At 35.8% G+C, this 18,688-nt stretch overlaps 1 protein-coding gene across 1 annotated transcript; it reads left to right on the top strand.

Annotated features, from left to right (window-relative positions):
* The first annotated feature begins 729 nt into the window (after nt 1-729).
* On the top strand, nt 730-16,798 carry LOC137405605 (uncharacterized). The gene is made up of 4 exons (XM_068091928.1): nt 730-1,566; nt 2,073-2,278; nt 8,823-8,885; nt 15,968-16,798. The coding sequence occupies exons 1-4, from the start codon at nt 839-841 to the stop codon at nt 16,312-16,314; spliced, it is 1,344 nt and encodes a 447-aa protein (XP_067948029.1). The 5' UTR covers nt 730-838; the 3' UTR covers nt 16,315-16,798.
* The last annotated feature ends 1,890 nt before the right edge of the window (nt 16,799-18,688 follow it).

Here is an 18,688-nt window from a genome sequence, read left to right as displayed (position 1 = left end):
GCATAAGGAACATTATAAAACACCAATTTAATTAATTATATCTATTGTCAATTTTTACCTCTAAACTTGTTGTTTGCTGCAAATAAATGATTACACTTTTTTGGGCTCAAACACACCTCTCCTTCATTCTAAGATGCCTAAATTTCAAAAGGTTTCGCTAACGCGGGGCCAGGTAAAGGGGTCGCCCGCGCACCCCCTCCCACTCTAGATATATTACACAAATTTTGCACCACACAATTTTTTTCCTAGATCCGCCCCTGATTTGTATGACAGACAACAATGCTTGGCATTCCTTACATACCTTTAGTTTTCAACAGCTTAAGATAAGAATATGATGTAAGATCTGTAAAATTGACGCTTTTAAGCAATCTAATAAGAGCTTTGCAATAACGATTAGGCTTTGCCTGCTTTAGTGACAATATCACAAATGCTAGTGAAGACGCTTGCCACACGAAAGGCCGTGTTGTTGACTCTCTTTCAACAGAATTTCTCAAGCTGTTATTGGTTTATCGTGGTATATAAACGACATTACGTTATTCCCTTTCTGCTGGTAAAACTGGCAAATATGCTTTTCCTGCCTATATATGAATTTTGAAAAGGGTAGCGATGTTGAAGAAAAAAGGTCACGTAGGTCAAACAGAGAATAAGACGGCATATATATACACTCTAGATACAAAGCTAACACACACAGCGTGATGCGATCTGATTGCTTGCAGCCTACGCATCACTTAGATGGGCAGTAATTATGTCTTATTCAGTTTAGGGCCTCCTCAGGTAAGGACAGCTCAGTACCAGTCCGTCAGTCAGAGTTCATGCTCTACCCTCTTCTCTTTTCGTCATGAAGTGGAATGACAATAGTCCAGCTGAAGACATAGTATTTAACCCAACACTGCTTGACGTAAAGATAGAGCCGAAATCTGTTGAAGACTACAGGTGCAAGCTCGAAGACTGCTTCAACAACTCTCCTCCGTCTCCTGCTGAAAAACAACCCCAATCTGATGCCGATCTCCTAAATATCAAACTTGAGGAACTTTGTAGCTCATATTTTGAAGAAAAAGATTTTACGTTTGTTGAACCAAAAGCTTGCGATGATGCAGGATATGACACGTGTACAACATTCAGCCCGACAAGTACTCTCGACCAGGACTGGATAGATTCCCCGTCTAGTGTCGAAAGCTTTTTATCGTCTTGCAATGAATTTGTCGATTCGTACCAGAAATCAAATCAAGCAGACTTAGCATTCGAACAACCTAATTTACAATCTATCTGCTTTTCTACTGCTGCTCCTTTGCAAGAAGTCATACCTCAAATCGCTCTCACCCCGATTCACCAGCATAGTAGTACTCAATTTGTAACTGATGCATCCCAATCAGCCAGTCAGACAAAAAGAACATTTAATTCACCACCAACCCTACCAGCCATGTCAGCCGTGTCAGAAAAGATCGAGGTTGGCATAAAGGAACAGAATGATTCTAGGGTTACACAGCTGAGTACCCTCCAGAATCAGACCCTCCAGAATCAGACCGCTCCACCAGCTGTATGCCTACAGCAAACTCATATAGCGAGGTAAGCTTATAAAATCGAGTTCAGCATTTCCTTTTACAGAAATGCTGAACAAAATGGAAAAAATATTATGACTGACAAACGAGGCTGAATAAAGGTTTTGCAATATAAACAGCTTTTGCTAGCAAAGTAGGTATTCCATTTTACACATTTTAACATGCTAGCTACATGAGATCATGCTAAGTCGTACCTTTATACTTTAACATGCTACATGCAATCATGCTAAGTCGTACCTTTATATTTCTACATGCTACATGAGATCATGCTAAGTCATACCTTTATATTTTAACATGTTACATGAGATCATGCTAAGTTGTACTTTTATATTTTAACACGCTATATGAGATCATGTTAATTCATACCTTTAAATTTTTGTACACGCATGAAGGTATGACTTAGCTGAGTGATAGAAGCTACATGATAGATGATATTACAAAGAAATATTTGAAATGATTACTTATTCCCCCTTACATGTAAGTTGTTACAACTCATCTATGATCATTGTTTAGGCTGTCGGTGTTGAATGTGCTGCCAAAACTGATAGCCGCACCAAGTCCTGTGGCACCATTGCAAACATGCACTATTCTGAGCCTTCCTCCTCCGACATATGAGGAGCATGTGCAGAGTGTTCAAAACTTACAGAGAGAAGAAACACAATTTCTCTTCAACTCCAACCAACAACAGCGGGTTGCCTTTGAAGAGTTCGCCAGTGAAGGTAAAATCAGCACAGCTAGCATCTTAGACAGAAAAAGTATTCAAGTTTACAGCATAAATTAGATATAGTGGATGGTGATTTCTAGGAGCGCGTGAGAGTAAATAGTGATTGACAGATGGCGATCGACTGATCTTGGTTGGCAGAATGCCGGTGAGCAAGGAGGAAGAATAGTAGGTGCTAGTAGATCTGTATTAGAGAGTAGCGAGCTAATGGCAAGTACGGAATAGCAGGTACGGAAGGAGTAGCAGGTTCGGAATAGCGGGTTCGGAATAGCAGGTAAGGAATAGTGAGTATGGAGTAGCAGGTAGGGAATAGCAGGTAGGGAATAGGGGGTAGGGAATAGCAGGTAGGTAATATCAGGTAGGTAATATCAGGTAGGGAATAGCTGGTAGGGAATAGCGGGTACAGAATAGCGGGTAGGGAATAGCGGGTAGGTAATGGAGGCAGAAAATGGCAGAATGCAATAAAAGATTAAGCGAACTTGGTTTTCAACCTTGTTCTAATCTTCAGTAAGATATTTCAGGTTTTGAAAAATTGGTGAAGCATGTTTCTAAAAGTACTCCTCTTTATTGCATACTCACATCTTACATACATGTTGTTGCGAGACAGTTATAGCTCTACACATTCGCCTATTTATGGGTGAAGTGTAACGTTAGAATGACAAGTACCCTCATTATTGTTGCAAATGTGTCATATATTACACTAATGCTTAGGTATATTTCTTTATTGAAATGTGTTTAAAAGCATCTTGTACCATTTTCTGGAGCAACACAATGACCAGTTTTCTTGATTATATGCAAAATGTTATTAGAGTCTCAGCTTATACCCTCAATTCTAGGAGATAAAGTTTACAGCTTTTAACAGCCATGATAAGTATAATATAACAATATTAATTTCATCTGCTTGCTAGCAAATTACTAAAATTTTCTTTAATGAAGCATATAAAAGTAAAGATGACAGCCGGCCATCTATAAGTAATCATTAAACTGTCTCTCTTGTTGGTAGATCTTAACTGAAAGTGTTGAATTTTTTTATTTTTTTTGTGTTAAATGAGCACAAATTCTTTAAAAAATCGTTGCATCCTATGACAAGGATTTATAGCGCTGCGAGGGTTACAAGTTAACTTTAATCAACCATGAGCATTCGCAACAGCAGAAGGCTATGTTAACATGTTAACATGTATGTATGTAACATGCTATGTTAACATGTATTTCAACTGAACATGTTCATACTTTAGTAGTTTAGTATGAGCATTCGCAACAGCAGAAGGCTATGTTAACATGTTAACATGTATGTATGTAACATGCTATGTTAACATGTACACGTACTTCAACTGAACATGTTTATACTCTAGTAGTTTAGTATGTCTGAAGCCTTTACGCAAAAATAATTGTTTTTATGAGTAATTTAATTATATGCATAATTACTTTTACTTTTTTACCATTTTTGCAATGGTCATGCAGCTTGGACACTTGTAAAAGTGATCAAACCTGTAGCCAAGTCCTCGCGAGACCATTAACAGAGTTATAATTAGGTCAAGGGTGACATAGATTAATTGGTACAGCTGAATCTGTCACTCAAGCAGTTATGACGATCTATGTTGAAAGCTACACGAAAATCAGTGAAAACATGTAAGCTATTAATAGCGAATAGACTATTGAGTGTTCCTAGAAAGACCGACCGAGTATTTAGCGTTCAGAGAAGTAGGTGAAACGTGGACATTTGAGATGGCAGACACATGTTGATTGCGAGCGGTAAGGGCACTGCTGTGTAGCAATGAAAGTTAATTAGCAACTGAGAACGTGAGAGGGCAACTGGTATTGAATATCAAACAGCTTGCAGGTTTGTATCGGCTATTTAAGAGCTTGGTAAGGGTATGGTAAAGTAAGGCAAGGGTATCAAACTGTCATCTCCTTTATGCACAGCTATGCAAATCTAAGTCGCACAGGAAGAATTCATGATGCCAGTTGGCAGCAGCCATTCTCATTGCTAGCCATCAAGTTCATCGCTATTCTAATTGTCTAACTCGCAACATTCACACAAAGTTCAGTGAAGATAGGGAAGCTTGCCTGCTATATTACTTTCTTACTCCGTCATGTACCCTGTGCCCGGTAACTGCATTATAACTGTACTATAACTGTACAGTGCCTGCACTATAACTGTACTATAACTCAGAGCTGCTTTCAAATGACTTTTTTATGACTCAAATCAAATCAAATCATATTCGGCAAACTACAAATCAAATCAAATCCCCTACCGTTGTCAGCAGATTCGAAGCAAAGCAAATCAAATCAGCTCAATAACGAATTCAAATCTTGAATCATTTGAGAATGATTTGAAATACTCTTTCAAATTGTTTGCTCAATTATTGCATAGTATGATCAATCTACAGTGTAGCTGTAGCGGCATAGCCTGTACTCTTCCTATCCATTGGACCTGAACCAGGGGGAAAGGGTAGGGGATTTGCCCCCGTGCCCGTTTTGGGTTCTATGGATAGGAATAGTATAGCTGTATCTCTGTACCACTATATGTGTTATGTATGCTAAAATCATCACTAGATAAGGTTTTTTTCTTTGTTCTACGAGGTATATTAAAACATCATGGCAAAGCACATCATACCATTGGCTGGATACATCAATGAATGAGTGGAGGGTTATGTAACAGTTTATGGTCATGGCTGTGACTGCTTTTATTGAAGCTTTTAAGCAAGAATGTACAAATGTAAAAAAAACAACTTTAGATACTTGTTTAAAGTTACAAAATATAAGATACAAATATAAGATAAAACCTGACAATATTGGCAAGTGAAACACAGTTACTGAGGCTTGAACTTGAAGGAAATGAAACTAAGCATTGAGCCTATAATCAACAGTTACATAATATTAACACATTTACTTAAATACACTTGTTGCATTTTAGAAAAACTAGCTTGCACAAGTTTACAGATGTCAAGGAGCTCCTGTGTGGCCTCATGATGAAACCACTTTTACTAAAAACCCGTTCTATGGGAGCTGATGAAGCTGGTACTGAAAGGATCTTCAGCGCCAGCTTGCTAAGCCTCAGTAACTGTGTCTCACCTTGCCAATAGCTTAGAGTGTTACAAAAAGATCTGCTTTTCGCCATATACTTTTCAATCTCCTGATGTACTGTATCTAGGTTACTGGTACTAGCTAAAGGTGCTCTATTCAAAAAATCAGCCAACATATCTTCATTAACACATGTTTGTATTTGCTGAGTGCATGTGACTTCCTCTTTTTGTACATCGTCCTTTTTAAACGAAATCCCGTTTTAAGTATTATACTTCACTTAGTAAGTAAGTCACTGTGTATAAAATATTATTAATTATATTATTATACATATAATATAATTAATTATATAATAATAATGTATAGATAAATGGTAATGTTAAAACTATGTATGATATATAAATATTACATTTATTATACTTACTTGGATAGAATGTTACTGTTATGCTATTCTTTTATAACTTAAAATAATAAATTAAATCAACATGTTATTTAATATTATTCTAATAAATTTGATATAACAAATAAAATTTTAATTTATTTTATTAATTAAATCCTACCCAATTATAATATAATGCATATTTATATTCATGAACATTGTCATTACTGTGAATATTGAATGTGTGGGCGGCATGGAATAGTATTGTATAGAATATTATATATTATAATACTATATTCATTCATTCATGCCGTAGGCACAGCACAAGTAATTTTTATTTTGGCTAGTGTTTGTGAGGTTAAAGTGGGATAGTCACAACCAATTACTAGCAATCAAATAATTGACATCAAAGTATTCAATGCCAGCACCACAACTACAAACATGCCTTTTCCACAACTTACCAGAGCTGCTCATGTTGATTTCTTTTACACACACAACACACGGTCCTTTTCTTTTTTCTGTAGAGGGACACACACACACGCGGTTGCTTAGCCTCGGTACTGATGGTGTGCATTTCTTGCCAAAGTTTGGGCTAACTACGCAAATGTCGTGAAAATGTTTCGATCGGTTACAGAAGACAAGGCTATCAATAGCGATGTGATTTGAATTATTTTTCAAATCAGGTCTTCAAATCAGCCCGATACTTCAAATCAATTCAAGTTACTTCCAAAACTTTTCAAATCGAATCAAATCATCATTTGTGTCAAATCAGTACAAAATGATTTTCTTCAAATATTCAAATCACCATGATTTGAGAGCAGCTCTGCTATAACTGCACTATAACTGCACTATAACTGTACTATAACTGTACTATAACTGCACAATGACTGCACTATAACTGCACTATAACTGCACTATAACTGTACTATAACTGTATTATAACTGCACTATAACTGCACAATGACTGCACTATAACTGCACTATAACTGTACTATAACTGTACTATAACTGCACAATGACTGCACTATAACTGCACTATAACTGTACTATAACTGTACTATAACTGCACAATGACGGTACTATAACTGTACTATAACTGTACTATAACTGCACAATGACTGCACTATAACTGTACTATAACTGCACAATAACTGCACTGAATATACTTCTTATCTATCGTGCTTTGGATTTGTGTAATGAATAAATTGAACTTCTAAGAAAATTGAAAACTTCTTCGGGTGAGAGTGTTAGAGAAATGCTTGATCAAAGATACGTAATCGTCAACCCGCCGTAATTAGAAACATGGCTCTAATAAAGATGTCTTCAACCCAGTTTCGTGCAGCTCACTCATAGGCCCCTACTGTAACATGAGTAAAAGAACTGGTAAAAATAACATTTTTCTATTAGATTTAGCAAAAGTTCTGGCACATGCCTAAAAACCTAAATGTAATAATGGAAAGTTGACCAGAAGAAGTTTTATATGTTTAAACCATTCTAAAAATGAGATAATATGAAAGATTTTTGTTTGCTTGTCCATATTGTCAAGTGCAAAAATGTTAAATCAATTAACTATTCTTATTGTTTGTTATTCAATAAACCTATAGGTAATGGTGGAAGGTTTGGGGGCCCCTGGTTAGCAGGGTTTGGAGGATTAGGAGGTTTGGGGCTCCTGTTTGAGATGGCTAGCGCATGGCACCTGGTTAGCAGGGTTTGGAGGGTTGGGGGCTCCTGTTTGAGATGGATAGCGCATGGCACCTGGTTAGCAGGGTTTTGAGGGTTTGGAGGGTTGGGAGGTTTAGTGCACCGAAGTGGGCATCTTGGAAAAGTTGTCACCAACTCATCGCATTCAGAACTCTAGTTTAAATTTGTCTGGATGGAATGTGAGGTGATAAAATATGTAGGTCAGCATCATTCGCAGCTCTCAATTTTTATATAAAGCAGGTAATCTCACATAATGTTGGCCGACAGACACTATATACTATCACATTATAGGGCCTGCCACAGTTGGGTCCCATAGATTAAGTGCTTGAAAGAGTAATGTAATATCTCGGGAGGCCATGTGAACGTATCGCACTCGGCGGGCTGCATTAGGACATAAAGGCAACAGGGATTGGTTTCCATTACTTCATGACTGGCTGATCTTTTATTGCAAACAAGATTGTTAATCTAAACAAAGGCGAGTATGTTTACTATAAGAGTGAGATTAGTACCGAGTTATGTCTTGCTGCGAGGGTTCACAAGGTGCGTAACTCACCAGCCTAACTCTTGCAAGATGTATCTAATCAGTACTTATTCTACACACTAGTGCCTTTTTCATTCCCACGTGGAAAAAGTCTTTACCTATTTCTATTGCTTTCATTCGACAAATAGAGTCTCTATCTAGACTGACAATCAAGTTTATTGAAGCCACCTGCGCTAATCATCTGTGCATTGTTTTCCTAGACACTGCAGTTAGGCTAACACTGTTACTCCAATCGTATTGTTGTACATAAAATACTTATAGCTGGCTTTTGTTATTTCGACTAACGCCTTCTATCGGCAGCACCTGCATAATGCTGACAGGATTGCTGTGTAATGTTGTGTAATTGATATGTAGGCTGCTTCAAACGCTCGGCAGCATTGTTCTCTCATATTTTTATTCAATCTCTTTGATAGTCAAATCAGATTAGAGCGTATGACCTTCCTTTCACACTTAAAAACTACTCTAAATTTAGAATGCCCCGAATTTTACTAAGCCAGCTAATAGTTTTGGTGTAGCTTAAATACAATAAAAAACTTCAGCTAAAATTTTGATGGCTACAAAAAGTAACAATATTCAAGAAGTTTTGAACCACTCTAGCAGTGGAGAACAACATGATAGTGAAGTGTTAGTGAAATGATAGTGAAGTGATAGTCAAGTGATAGTCAAGTGATACTGAAGTGATAGTCAAGTGATAGTCAAGTGATAGTCAAGTGATAGTCAAGTGATTGTTAAGTGATAGTTAAGTGATAGTCAAGTGAGAGTCAAGTGATAGTCAAGTAATAGTCAAGTGATAGTCGAGTGATACTCAAGTGATAGTCGAGTGATACTCAAGTGATAGTCAAGTGATAGTGTGGATACCGAGTGAAGCTGGGTGAACATTTATTTATTTCTTTTTAGAAACAAACCCAGTTGTCCTTCAAGAATATAAGGAGAAGCTGATCAAGCGTATCCGAGCTCAAGGTAGCTATCTAATCTATTTATCTATTCAATCTATTTATCTATCTAATCTATTCATCTATCGTATATATTCTTCTATCTAATCTGCCCAGCTATCCAATCTATATTTCTGTCTAATCTATCCTTCTATTTAATCTATCCATCTATCTAATCTATCTTTCTATCTAATCTATTAAATCTATTCATTTATTTAGTTTATCAATCTATCTAATCTATCCATATATCCATCTATCAAATCTATCCATCTGTGTCATCTGTCAATATTTCTAATATATCTACATATTCATCTAATCTATCTAAATCTATCTAATCTATTTATCTATCTAATCTGTTTATCTATCCACCTATCAAATCTATCCATCTATCTAATTTATCGATATATCTAATCTATCCATATACCGTATCCATCTATCTAATTTCTCCATTTATTGGATGCTACTAAAATAGTTTCATGCTACAATTTTTGTTTCTTGCACTAGCAAAAGACTTGCTAGGGCCTGATGTTTGTAAAAACAAGAAACAAATTTAAGAGATAATCAATTTTAGTAAATGTGAACATACATCTTCTTTCTTATTTATAGTTTTACTTTATGATGTGCGATGTTGCGCAAGTAATAAAAAAGTATTTGCACAGAAAACTTATTTTTATTTAACATATACAACATTTACTATACTAACTTAAATTTCATATCATGAGAAAAGTGTTTTTGTGCAGTTCAAAGAAATTAAGAGAAAAAATAAACAATGAGTACATAGAAGTGTGTATAAAAAATATTACTGTTGCAGCAGAAGTACATTGTATTCAAAGTTTTAATGGACGATACGTGAAAAATGAGATATCAAACTGTCTTTGTCTGATACTTTGTCTGACCAAACGGAGAGAGAATGTAAAGGCAATTCCTACTCTAGATAATACAAAGTATTTAACATTTACAGATCTACTAAAACCGGAAATACGAGTGTAACGGCACATTTGAAAATTACAAATTAAAAACTAGGTAATGGATAATAGTGCAAAAATAAGCTTTTAAAAGATTTCTAAAAAATAACAATAGTAAAAGATAATATTAATGAATGGTAATAAATGCATATTTAACGTGTGCAATCGCGATAAGGATATACTTATATGTAAAAGTGTCACTTATCATAAGAATGGCTGTTATGAGTGGATGTGGGGAATTATGTTACGCATAACTAATCCAAATCCATACACAACATCAGTGTTGAATTTGCTTTGTCGTTTCATTTTATTTTGACTATGTTCAGTTTGTGTACTTTTATTTTGTCATCAAGGAAACTAATTGGATTATTACTGGTTCAGGTACAAGTGAAGGTGTTAAGCTGTTGTAAGCAATACTGATATTTACCAGTAAGTTAATTCTTTATTCTATAAGTCTAACAGTTAAAATACACAACTAACAGAATTTTAAACAATAGTATTAATGGCAAAAGGGTAAAATAGCCGATAAAAGTTATACCCTTACTCGAACGGTCATCCATATTTGCTTGCTCGGTTCGTACGGCTGCGAGTTTCGATAGTCAGATGAGAGTCATGCCAGCCCTTATATGTAGAGGCCCGGTAGTTTAGATAGCGAAGTAGAAGAGGGTCAGGTGATGATGGAGAAGGAAGCTCTATAGGTAGAGGGAAGAAATGGAGGCTTCAGAGGCAGAGGGAAGAGAGAAGGAGGCTTCAGAGGTAGAGGAACACGCCTCAGCAGGTGGAGGGAGCCTCAGCAGGTCCTTCAGGAAGGAGAGATAGATAGATCGACTGCAGACAGAGAGACACTGAGTCATGGGAGCTGTTCTCTTTAATAGATGTCTCTGTTAGCCTGTGAGAAGGTGTTTAGGAGCTCGGGTTCTGTTCTTTATGTTGCAGAGGATTAGCAATTAGGTGAACTTGTCTCAAGTACATCATGGGAGTGTAATGGTTGAAATGGTGACTAATTCCAATAGTCTTGGTCGTATCTGGTACAGGTCTGACATCTTTTAATGGTTTCCTGGCGTGTCAATTGATGTCTCTTTCCTCATGAGCTACTTCCACAGGTTTCTAAGCTGCTTGTAGATGAATATATAATGATGACTGTCTTTATTGCTGATCCTTTAATGTATTAGATGTCATGTGCATTGTAATATTGCATGTCTCTGGTGTTTAGTCGTTTCTCCATTACTCTATCTGCTTTTGCTAATACTTCTATACAACATAGCTTAGCCTGGTGGTTATGCCGCTTGTTGGTAGGCTTGTGATTTAAATATCGTGAGTTGAAAACCTCTGCAACGCAGATTTTAACTGCAAGATTTTAATCTCTATAACTGGACACAGACATGAAAACAAAACAACCGGCCAACAACACAAAAACGGGTGACAAAACAGTCGACAAAACTACCGACACTACAATTTTTTTGTCTGTTGTTACACAATACTACTATATATTAGATTTATATATAGAGTGATATGGGCGACAAACCCATGCCATGGCATCAAAGATCTTGCAATGCACCTTTAACCCTTTGGCTGGGGAAATGACCATGTCGTTTATCGGTTCTGTGGGGAAACAACTTTTATGTCGCTTTCGGCAGACGTTTATAAAGGTGTCACCTAGTAACAATAAACAAAAGATATAAACATTAGTAAGATTTAATTATTATCAACAAGATGTTGGTCGATGAATGAAAATATAAAACTATCATCTGAAAAGCATTGCTTTGTGCTAAAAACTAAAAACATCGCGAATCCTTTGAAAAAATGGAGGTGGAAAAACCAGTCAACATACAGCTCGACGTTCAAAACCAAAAAATAAAGATTTATTTGATCCCGTGATCATTAGTGATCTTTTGTTTGATCAATATAATAATAATAATAATTCAGATGATGGTAGTGACCTAAACTCTGAAACTTTGAATATATACAGAGAAAAGTGATCATTACGGTAGCTCGGATGACTGGCGTTGGCTGCGCTGTGGCGTTGGACTCTGCCGAAAGGAATTCTTCCAAGCAGTTCATACATTGACAATTGTGCCTAGTTCTACTAGCTTTTTGTAGTAGTACACATGTAAATGAATGTTTACGTACAAAAGGTTCTTATTAATAGAAATAAATTTCAGTTTGAGCTATGTATGTTCATAGAATACCGATTTTATTGAGTTTTAAAAAATAAATTACACGATTTGCAGTGGTTTTTGCAGGGCTTTACCCAGTTAACCCAGTCAAAGGGTTAACAAGTTGATATATGACTGAGATGAATAAATCAAGTTGAATATCATTGAATATCAACTGAAGCCATTGCCAGCTAAATGTTGAAAGTACAAGTTTCTCTATGTACAAGTCTATCAAATACAGTTTTCTATATGGTAAAGTCTATCAAATACAGTTTTCTATATGGTACAGTCTATCAAATACAGTTTTCTGTATGTACAAATCTATCAAATACAGGCTTTTATATGTACGAGTATCAAATACAGGTTTATGTATGTACAAGTCTATCAAATCAGGTTTCTGTATATAAAGGTCTATCAAATACAGGTTTTTATATGTACTAGTCTATCAAATACGGGTTTCTGTATGTGCGAGCCTATCAAATACAAGTTTCTGTATATACAAGTCTATCAAATACAGGTTTCTAAATGTACAAGTCTAGCAAATACAGGTTTTTGTATGTGCGAGTCTATCTAATACATGTTTTTTTTATGTACGAGTCTATCAAATACAGGTTTCTATATGTACAAGTCTAGCAAATACAGGTTTTTGTATGTGCGAGTCTATCTAATACATGTTTTGTTATGTACGAGTCTATCAAATACAGGTTTCTATATGTACAAGTTTAGCAAATACAGGTTTTTGTATGTGCGAGTCTAACAAATACATGTTTTTTTTATGTACGAGTCTATCAAATTCAGGTTTCTGTATGTATGAGTCTATCAAATAAAAGTTTTTGTATGTATGAGTCTATCAAATACAGATTTCTATATGTACAAGTCTATCAATTACAGGTTTTTGTATGTACGAGTTTATCAAATACAGATTTCTCTATGTACCAGTTTATCAAAAAGCTGTCCAAATGAGTTCTATTTTATAAAATCACATTTACAGCTTTTGTTATTTTAATACAGGCAGCATGGGCTTTACAGGGCAGCTATCAAAGACTATTAAAATTTATTATAATAAGATTGAACATCTGACTGACATGTTCTATTCATATCAATGCTGACAAGACTGTGAGACTAGAGCAAGTGCTACCCATTAAGAAATATCTGACACTAAATCTGTAAGAAACAATTGTGAATATGTCATGACAACATCATGAATAATTTTGTCTGTAAATCGGTGATACGTAATGTTTGCATTAACACTAGCCAATCTGTGGCCCTGAGTTTGTCAGTTTGTCTAACTATAACCTTATTCTGTAACCAATAATGACAGTTCTCCATGTAGACATGCCTTGTATTTATGGTGTGCCAGAATGACAAATGTTAATAGTGCATTCAAGAAGGATTTCTTTAAAAGTTATAAAAAGAACCATGTAATGCACAAACTTAAAAATGTAAAACATGTGTTTTGAAATGTAATACGTGTATTTAAACATTTTTGGAACAGAAATTTAGCCTTCATACACTTTAGGTTTTATATACTCTGATTGTTAACATTCTATTTAATTTGTCTTCACTATTCAGGTTCATCATGAAGTGTCTACTCTCTGTTATATCATGAAGTGTCTACTCTCTGTTACATCATGAAGTGTCTACTCTCTGTTACATCATGAAGTGTCTACTCTCTGTTATATCATGAAGTGTCTACTCTCTGTTACATCATGAAGTGTCTACTCTCTGTTATATCATGAAGTGTCTACTCTCTGTTACATCATGAAGTGTTTACTCTCTGTTACATCATAAAGTGTCTACTCTCTGTTACATCATGAAGTGTCTACTCTCTGTTACATCATGAAGTGTCTACTCTCTGTTACATCATGAAGTGTCTACTCTCTGTTACATCATGAAGTGTTTACTCTCTGTTATACCATGAAGTGTCTACTCTCTGTTATACCATGAAGTGTCTACTCTCTGTTATACCATGAAGTGTCTACTCTCTGTTATACCATGAAGTGTCTACTCTCTGTTACTGTTACTCTCTGAGCTCATTGCTGTGAAAGACCTTAAATTTTCCAGTTACTTGTCAACCCTTTCCGCCCGAGTGAAGGATGCACACTAGATATTTTAATATACACTACAGTGCATGCTCTACAGCTACACCTACACTCCATAGCTGGCTAAATGCGTTAAGTCTTATGTAATATTAATAACAAACTAATGAGATGTCATCAGTTTGTTATTAATATTGTTATTCCTTCTGCTCATTTACAAAAGATAATTTGCTCAACTCTTCACCGGTGTACAAATGTTTGTTCTTTCTAGAAGAAAACTCTCATATCTAATTGCTTATAGTTACAGGTCTTATTTACCCATTGTAATGGAAAAACCTCTATTTCCTGTTTTAATTAGATGTAGCTAACCTATTTTCAGTTTCTGTTTCTTCGCTTAGAGCAATAGTTCAAGTACGTTTTGCTCAAATTATGCAAAAAAATCATAAAACAAACATTTCATGCTTTTATTTAAGCAAGACAAAAATGGTTCCAACATTTAATGACACGAGGTGAAACCCAATAACTAATTTTTAGTTGATAAACTTCTTTGTTTCCCTAAATTTTCCTTTATAAAGTCAATGCAGTCATTTGAACCCAACGTGAAACAATGTAGGTAATGCCAAGCTTACATGAAATAATGTAGTTATGTACTGTTCACATGAAATTTTGTAGCATGTACAGCGCAGATAAAACAGTGTTAGATAAGTCTAGCTTGTATTAAATGGTGTAGGCAAATTCTATGTACAGCGAAAATGAAACAGGGTTAGGTATGTACATCGAAGATGAAACAGGGTTAGGTATGTACATCGAAGATGAAACAGGGTTAGGTATGTACAGCGAAGATGAAACAGGGTTAGGTATGTACAGCGAAGATGAAACAGGGTTAGGTGTGTACAGCGAAGATGAAACAGGGTTAGGTGTGTACAGCGAAGATGAAACAGGGTTAGGTATGTACAGCGAAGATGAAACAGGGTTAGGTATGTACATCGAAGATGAAACAGGGTTAGGTATGTACATCGAAGATGAAACAGGATTAGGTATGTACATCGAAGATGAAACAGAGTTAGGTATGTACATCGAAGATGAAACAGGGTTAGGTGTATACAGATCACATGAATAAATGCATAAAAATCTTTTTGCATGAAAGACTTTTTTTGTGCAAGAACTCAACTAAAGTATGAACACAGGGGAAAGCTAGCCTTAGATCAGATTAACCAACCATTAAGGAGAAATTGCAGCGCAGTCATCAAGGGCTGGGTAGCTTGAAGGTTAGGCTAGTGCTGATCATCAGCAAATAGCATATACTGTACTTCATAATACAGATTGCACAGGGAAGTCACAGATTTAGTATCTTTTAAAACCACTCTAGAGGTATTCAGTATCATAAAAAATTTGAAAACTCAGGCCACTTGGTTTTTTTTGTTGCAAATAAAAGAACAAAGAATATAACCAAAGGTAGTTAAATTTTTATATACATGCCGTGCCATGGCCTTGACCTGAAACAAACCCCACAACATGCCGTGCCGTGACCTTGACCTGAAACAAATCCCACACTTTCACACATTCTTTCACAAGGCGCGCAGACAGGTTCATATGTAATTGTTACCAATAAATAAAAGAACATTTTGTACATTGTCATTGCATTAGCGCTGCTGACACCTCTAATGCATTGTGATAAGCGTTAGCGTAACACATGATTAATGTCTTTCTTAATAATATGAGTTAGCATTTAAAGATGAGAAGGTGTGAGATAGATGCTAACATATGTTCAAGGTGGACACGATGTGCTCCTCTCCTCCTCACCTAATTAATTCCAAACCGCAATAACAAACTATTGCTAGTCTCATTACGTTCTTCTCATTACTGTCTCAGTATGTCTTCTTGCTCTTAAGTATTTCTAATCAAAATTGAGAATGATTTTGTTTTTGTAGCATACATTTATTTCCACAGGTGGTCAGATGCAGCTGTGGCAGTTTCTATTATCCCTACTCGAAGAACCCGAGCAGCATGTGACTAGTATTGCCTGGGAACCTACATTTGGAGAGTTTCGTATGGTCAATCCCGATGAAGTTGCTCGAAAATGGGGAGAAAAGAAAAAGAAGGCTAACATGACATATGACAAGCTTTCCCGTGCACTCCGTTATTATTATGATAAAATGATCCTCACAAAAATACATGGTAAACGTTACACCTACAAATTTCACTTCAAGAGAATTGTTCAGCAAATGAAACGACTTGGATCATCGGTAAAAAGAGATCCAACATATATCCCTCAGGACATTCTGCCATATATTTAAGTATATAAATAGATTTATCATCTCCCGAAATAACATAATAGCATGACAATTAACCGATGTAAGACAATTCTATGGCAAACATTATTTAATAATGAGTGATCTTCAGTATAAACAATGTTTTTAGAATCATTTGATATAAATCTATTGTATTATAAATCTATTGTATTTTATTCTGTATTGTCAATGGTGCTTGCGATTAATTGCAACATGCTCAGCATACGGATGTATTTTATTTGCATTGGCTCAATCATTCTGTATATTAAGGGAGCTTTTACAATAGCTATCGCAAATAAGGTACAGGAAGTACATGTACATCCGCATATAATTATTATATTACCCTTTTGTTCGGTGCTCGAGTTTACACACGTTTTGGCTGGCCATTACGTGTGTGCACTGTAAATATTTTTTTAATGTTGAAGTTTATGCACACAATAACTATGCAATGTTTTATAATAGTAATAATATAATAATATACAGTAGTTTTACAAAATGAATAGCATTAGATGAGACTTGGAGACATATTTCTGAGAGAGAGAGGGAGCTTTCACATGATAGTATGAGTGTAGATATTCATGCTGGCTGCTTAGCCTAAACATAGGAGTAGGAGAAAGCGTCTCTATTCATCGACATGACTGTTGGTTATCGTCTGGCAATATGGAACTGCTGTTCTACTTTGGACATGAAAAGATTATTTATATACACACTGCAACCTAAAACTAGAGAGCTAGGGCCAACGTGACTAAAACATTGTGACAAAAATTAAGCCTGACCATGTTAACACACGCCAAAATATATATATATCAGGAGCGCATAGAAAAGAGCTTGATTTTAACTTTCCCTTCAGACATGCGGTAAACTTCAATTTAGTTTTTGCAGTATCGTGCCATTGATAACAATTTCTATCATTTGTCCAATACCACAGAAGGAGAGAGAACTCTGATAATATCTTAAGTTATTTCGCAATAAAGTCTTGCATTGCTACTGCTCACTCATTTATTTATTACATCATTTCTACTTATTGTGTCCATTTCTAAGTTTCTCACATATCCTGTTACACTTAGTAAGCCTACACAGTTTTAAAAACCTAATGCATTTCAAACAAGAAGGACCGTTTCTCTAAGAATTATACCTTTCTTATTCATAATATAGACAGTTCGTCTGTCTGTCTGTCTGCTACGTGACAGCTTCACAATAAGGATGCTACCGGCAGTTCTGTTAACAGCCAATGATTAACTACCGAATGAACTGAGGTATCAGATCAGGTATCACCGCCAGGATACGACCCTGTTATACCATTTTTTTCACCCCACGAAGTAGAACATGATTATTTTTTCCACATCATCATACGGATCTTATTTCACCACACGAATTCAACAAAAATTTTGCCCAAGTTCAAAATTGGCAGTTGGTGTGCTTATTATACGTGAGTTGAAATAACAGAGATGCCGAAATGCTGTTTGTCGAAAACATTTTCACAATGCTTGAAAGAGACACGATGACCGATTTTTTTCAGTTCAGCACTTCTCGAGTAAAAATCGGTAATATTTTCCATCTTTTAAACCAGCTGTAAAGTTGGAGTTGCAATCCCTTCAAACAGAAGGTCAGTGATCAGATAGGTTCTCTTAACCTGCTAACAAAAATCCAATTCATTACGTATTAAACAGAAAATTTGCGAAATCATCATTGTTCGAGCTGTCTTGGCAAATTAAGGAATCAAACATGAGAAGGCAACTCTGAAACATCCACTAAACCCGAATATTACCGACCCCTCACTCCCCGTGATGAAGAATGATGGATAACGTGTACTTGACCATACCTATGCTTTATAAGATGGTTGATGTTTCTTTAGAGTTTCCTATATAACACACAGAGCAACACCAAAATAATACTGTATAATACAGACAAATACTGTATATAGCCGCAATCGTCATAATGCACATACGAGGAGAGCATGAATGGATGGCATATGGATAGCATATACGCCATTTTAAACAATACTGCTATAAGTGAAATCAATTAAAATAAAGCTTAAAAGCTGAAACAGAAAATATAGAAATACTACTGTTAATAAACACTAAAATAATTACTAAGCATATCCATCTAAAATCTATGTATATATTTCTCAAAGTATGTCGTGTATACCGGGTATGTCGGTTTTCCGGCTATAGATCTTAAAATCTTGAAACACATTTTTCCGTACCGTAGAGGATTCGATCCTGGACAAAGCTGTTCGCAAGTCTTACGCCTTGATCACTGAACTATGAAAGTCAAATTGCTAGCCTGCCCATAGAGTTATCTCCCCCTAGAGTGATAACTACACGAGCGTTTCCGGTGCCAACAAGGAGCGTTTAGGCCACGCCTCTTTTTTGTGCTA

Source organism: Watersipora subatra, chromosome 1, assembly GCF_963576615.1.
Source record: "Watersipora subatra chromosome 1, tzWatSuba1.1, whole genome shotgun sequence".
NCBI lineage: Eukaryota > Metazoa > Bryozoa > Gymnolaemata > Cheilostomatida > Watersiporidae > Watersipora > Watersipora subatra.
This window is presented reverse-complemented; position numbering and strand designations above follow the sequence as displayed.

Excerpts from the sequence above, each read along its gene's own strand:
- LOC137405605 (XM_068091928.1), top strand. The coding sequence starts at position 839 with ATGAAGTGGAATGACAATAGTCCAGCTGAAGACATAGTATTTAACCCA. Across the intron at positions 1,567-2,072 it reads CAGCAAACTCATATAGCGAG|GCTGTCGGTGTTGAATGTGC; the intron begins GTAAGCTTATAA and ends ATCATTGTTTAG. Across the intron at positions 8,886-15,967 it reads CAAGCGTATCCGAGCTCAAG|GTGGTCAGATGCAGCTGTGG; the intron begins GTAGCTATCTAA and ends TTATTTCCACAG.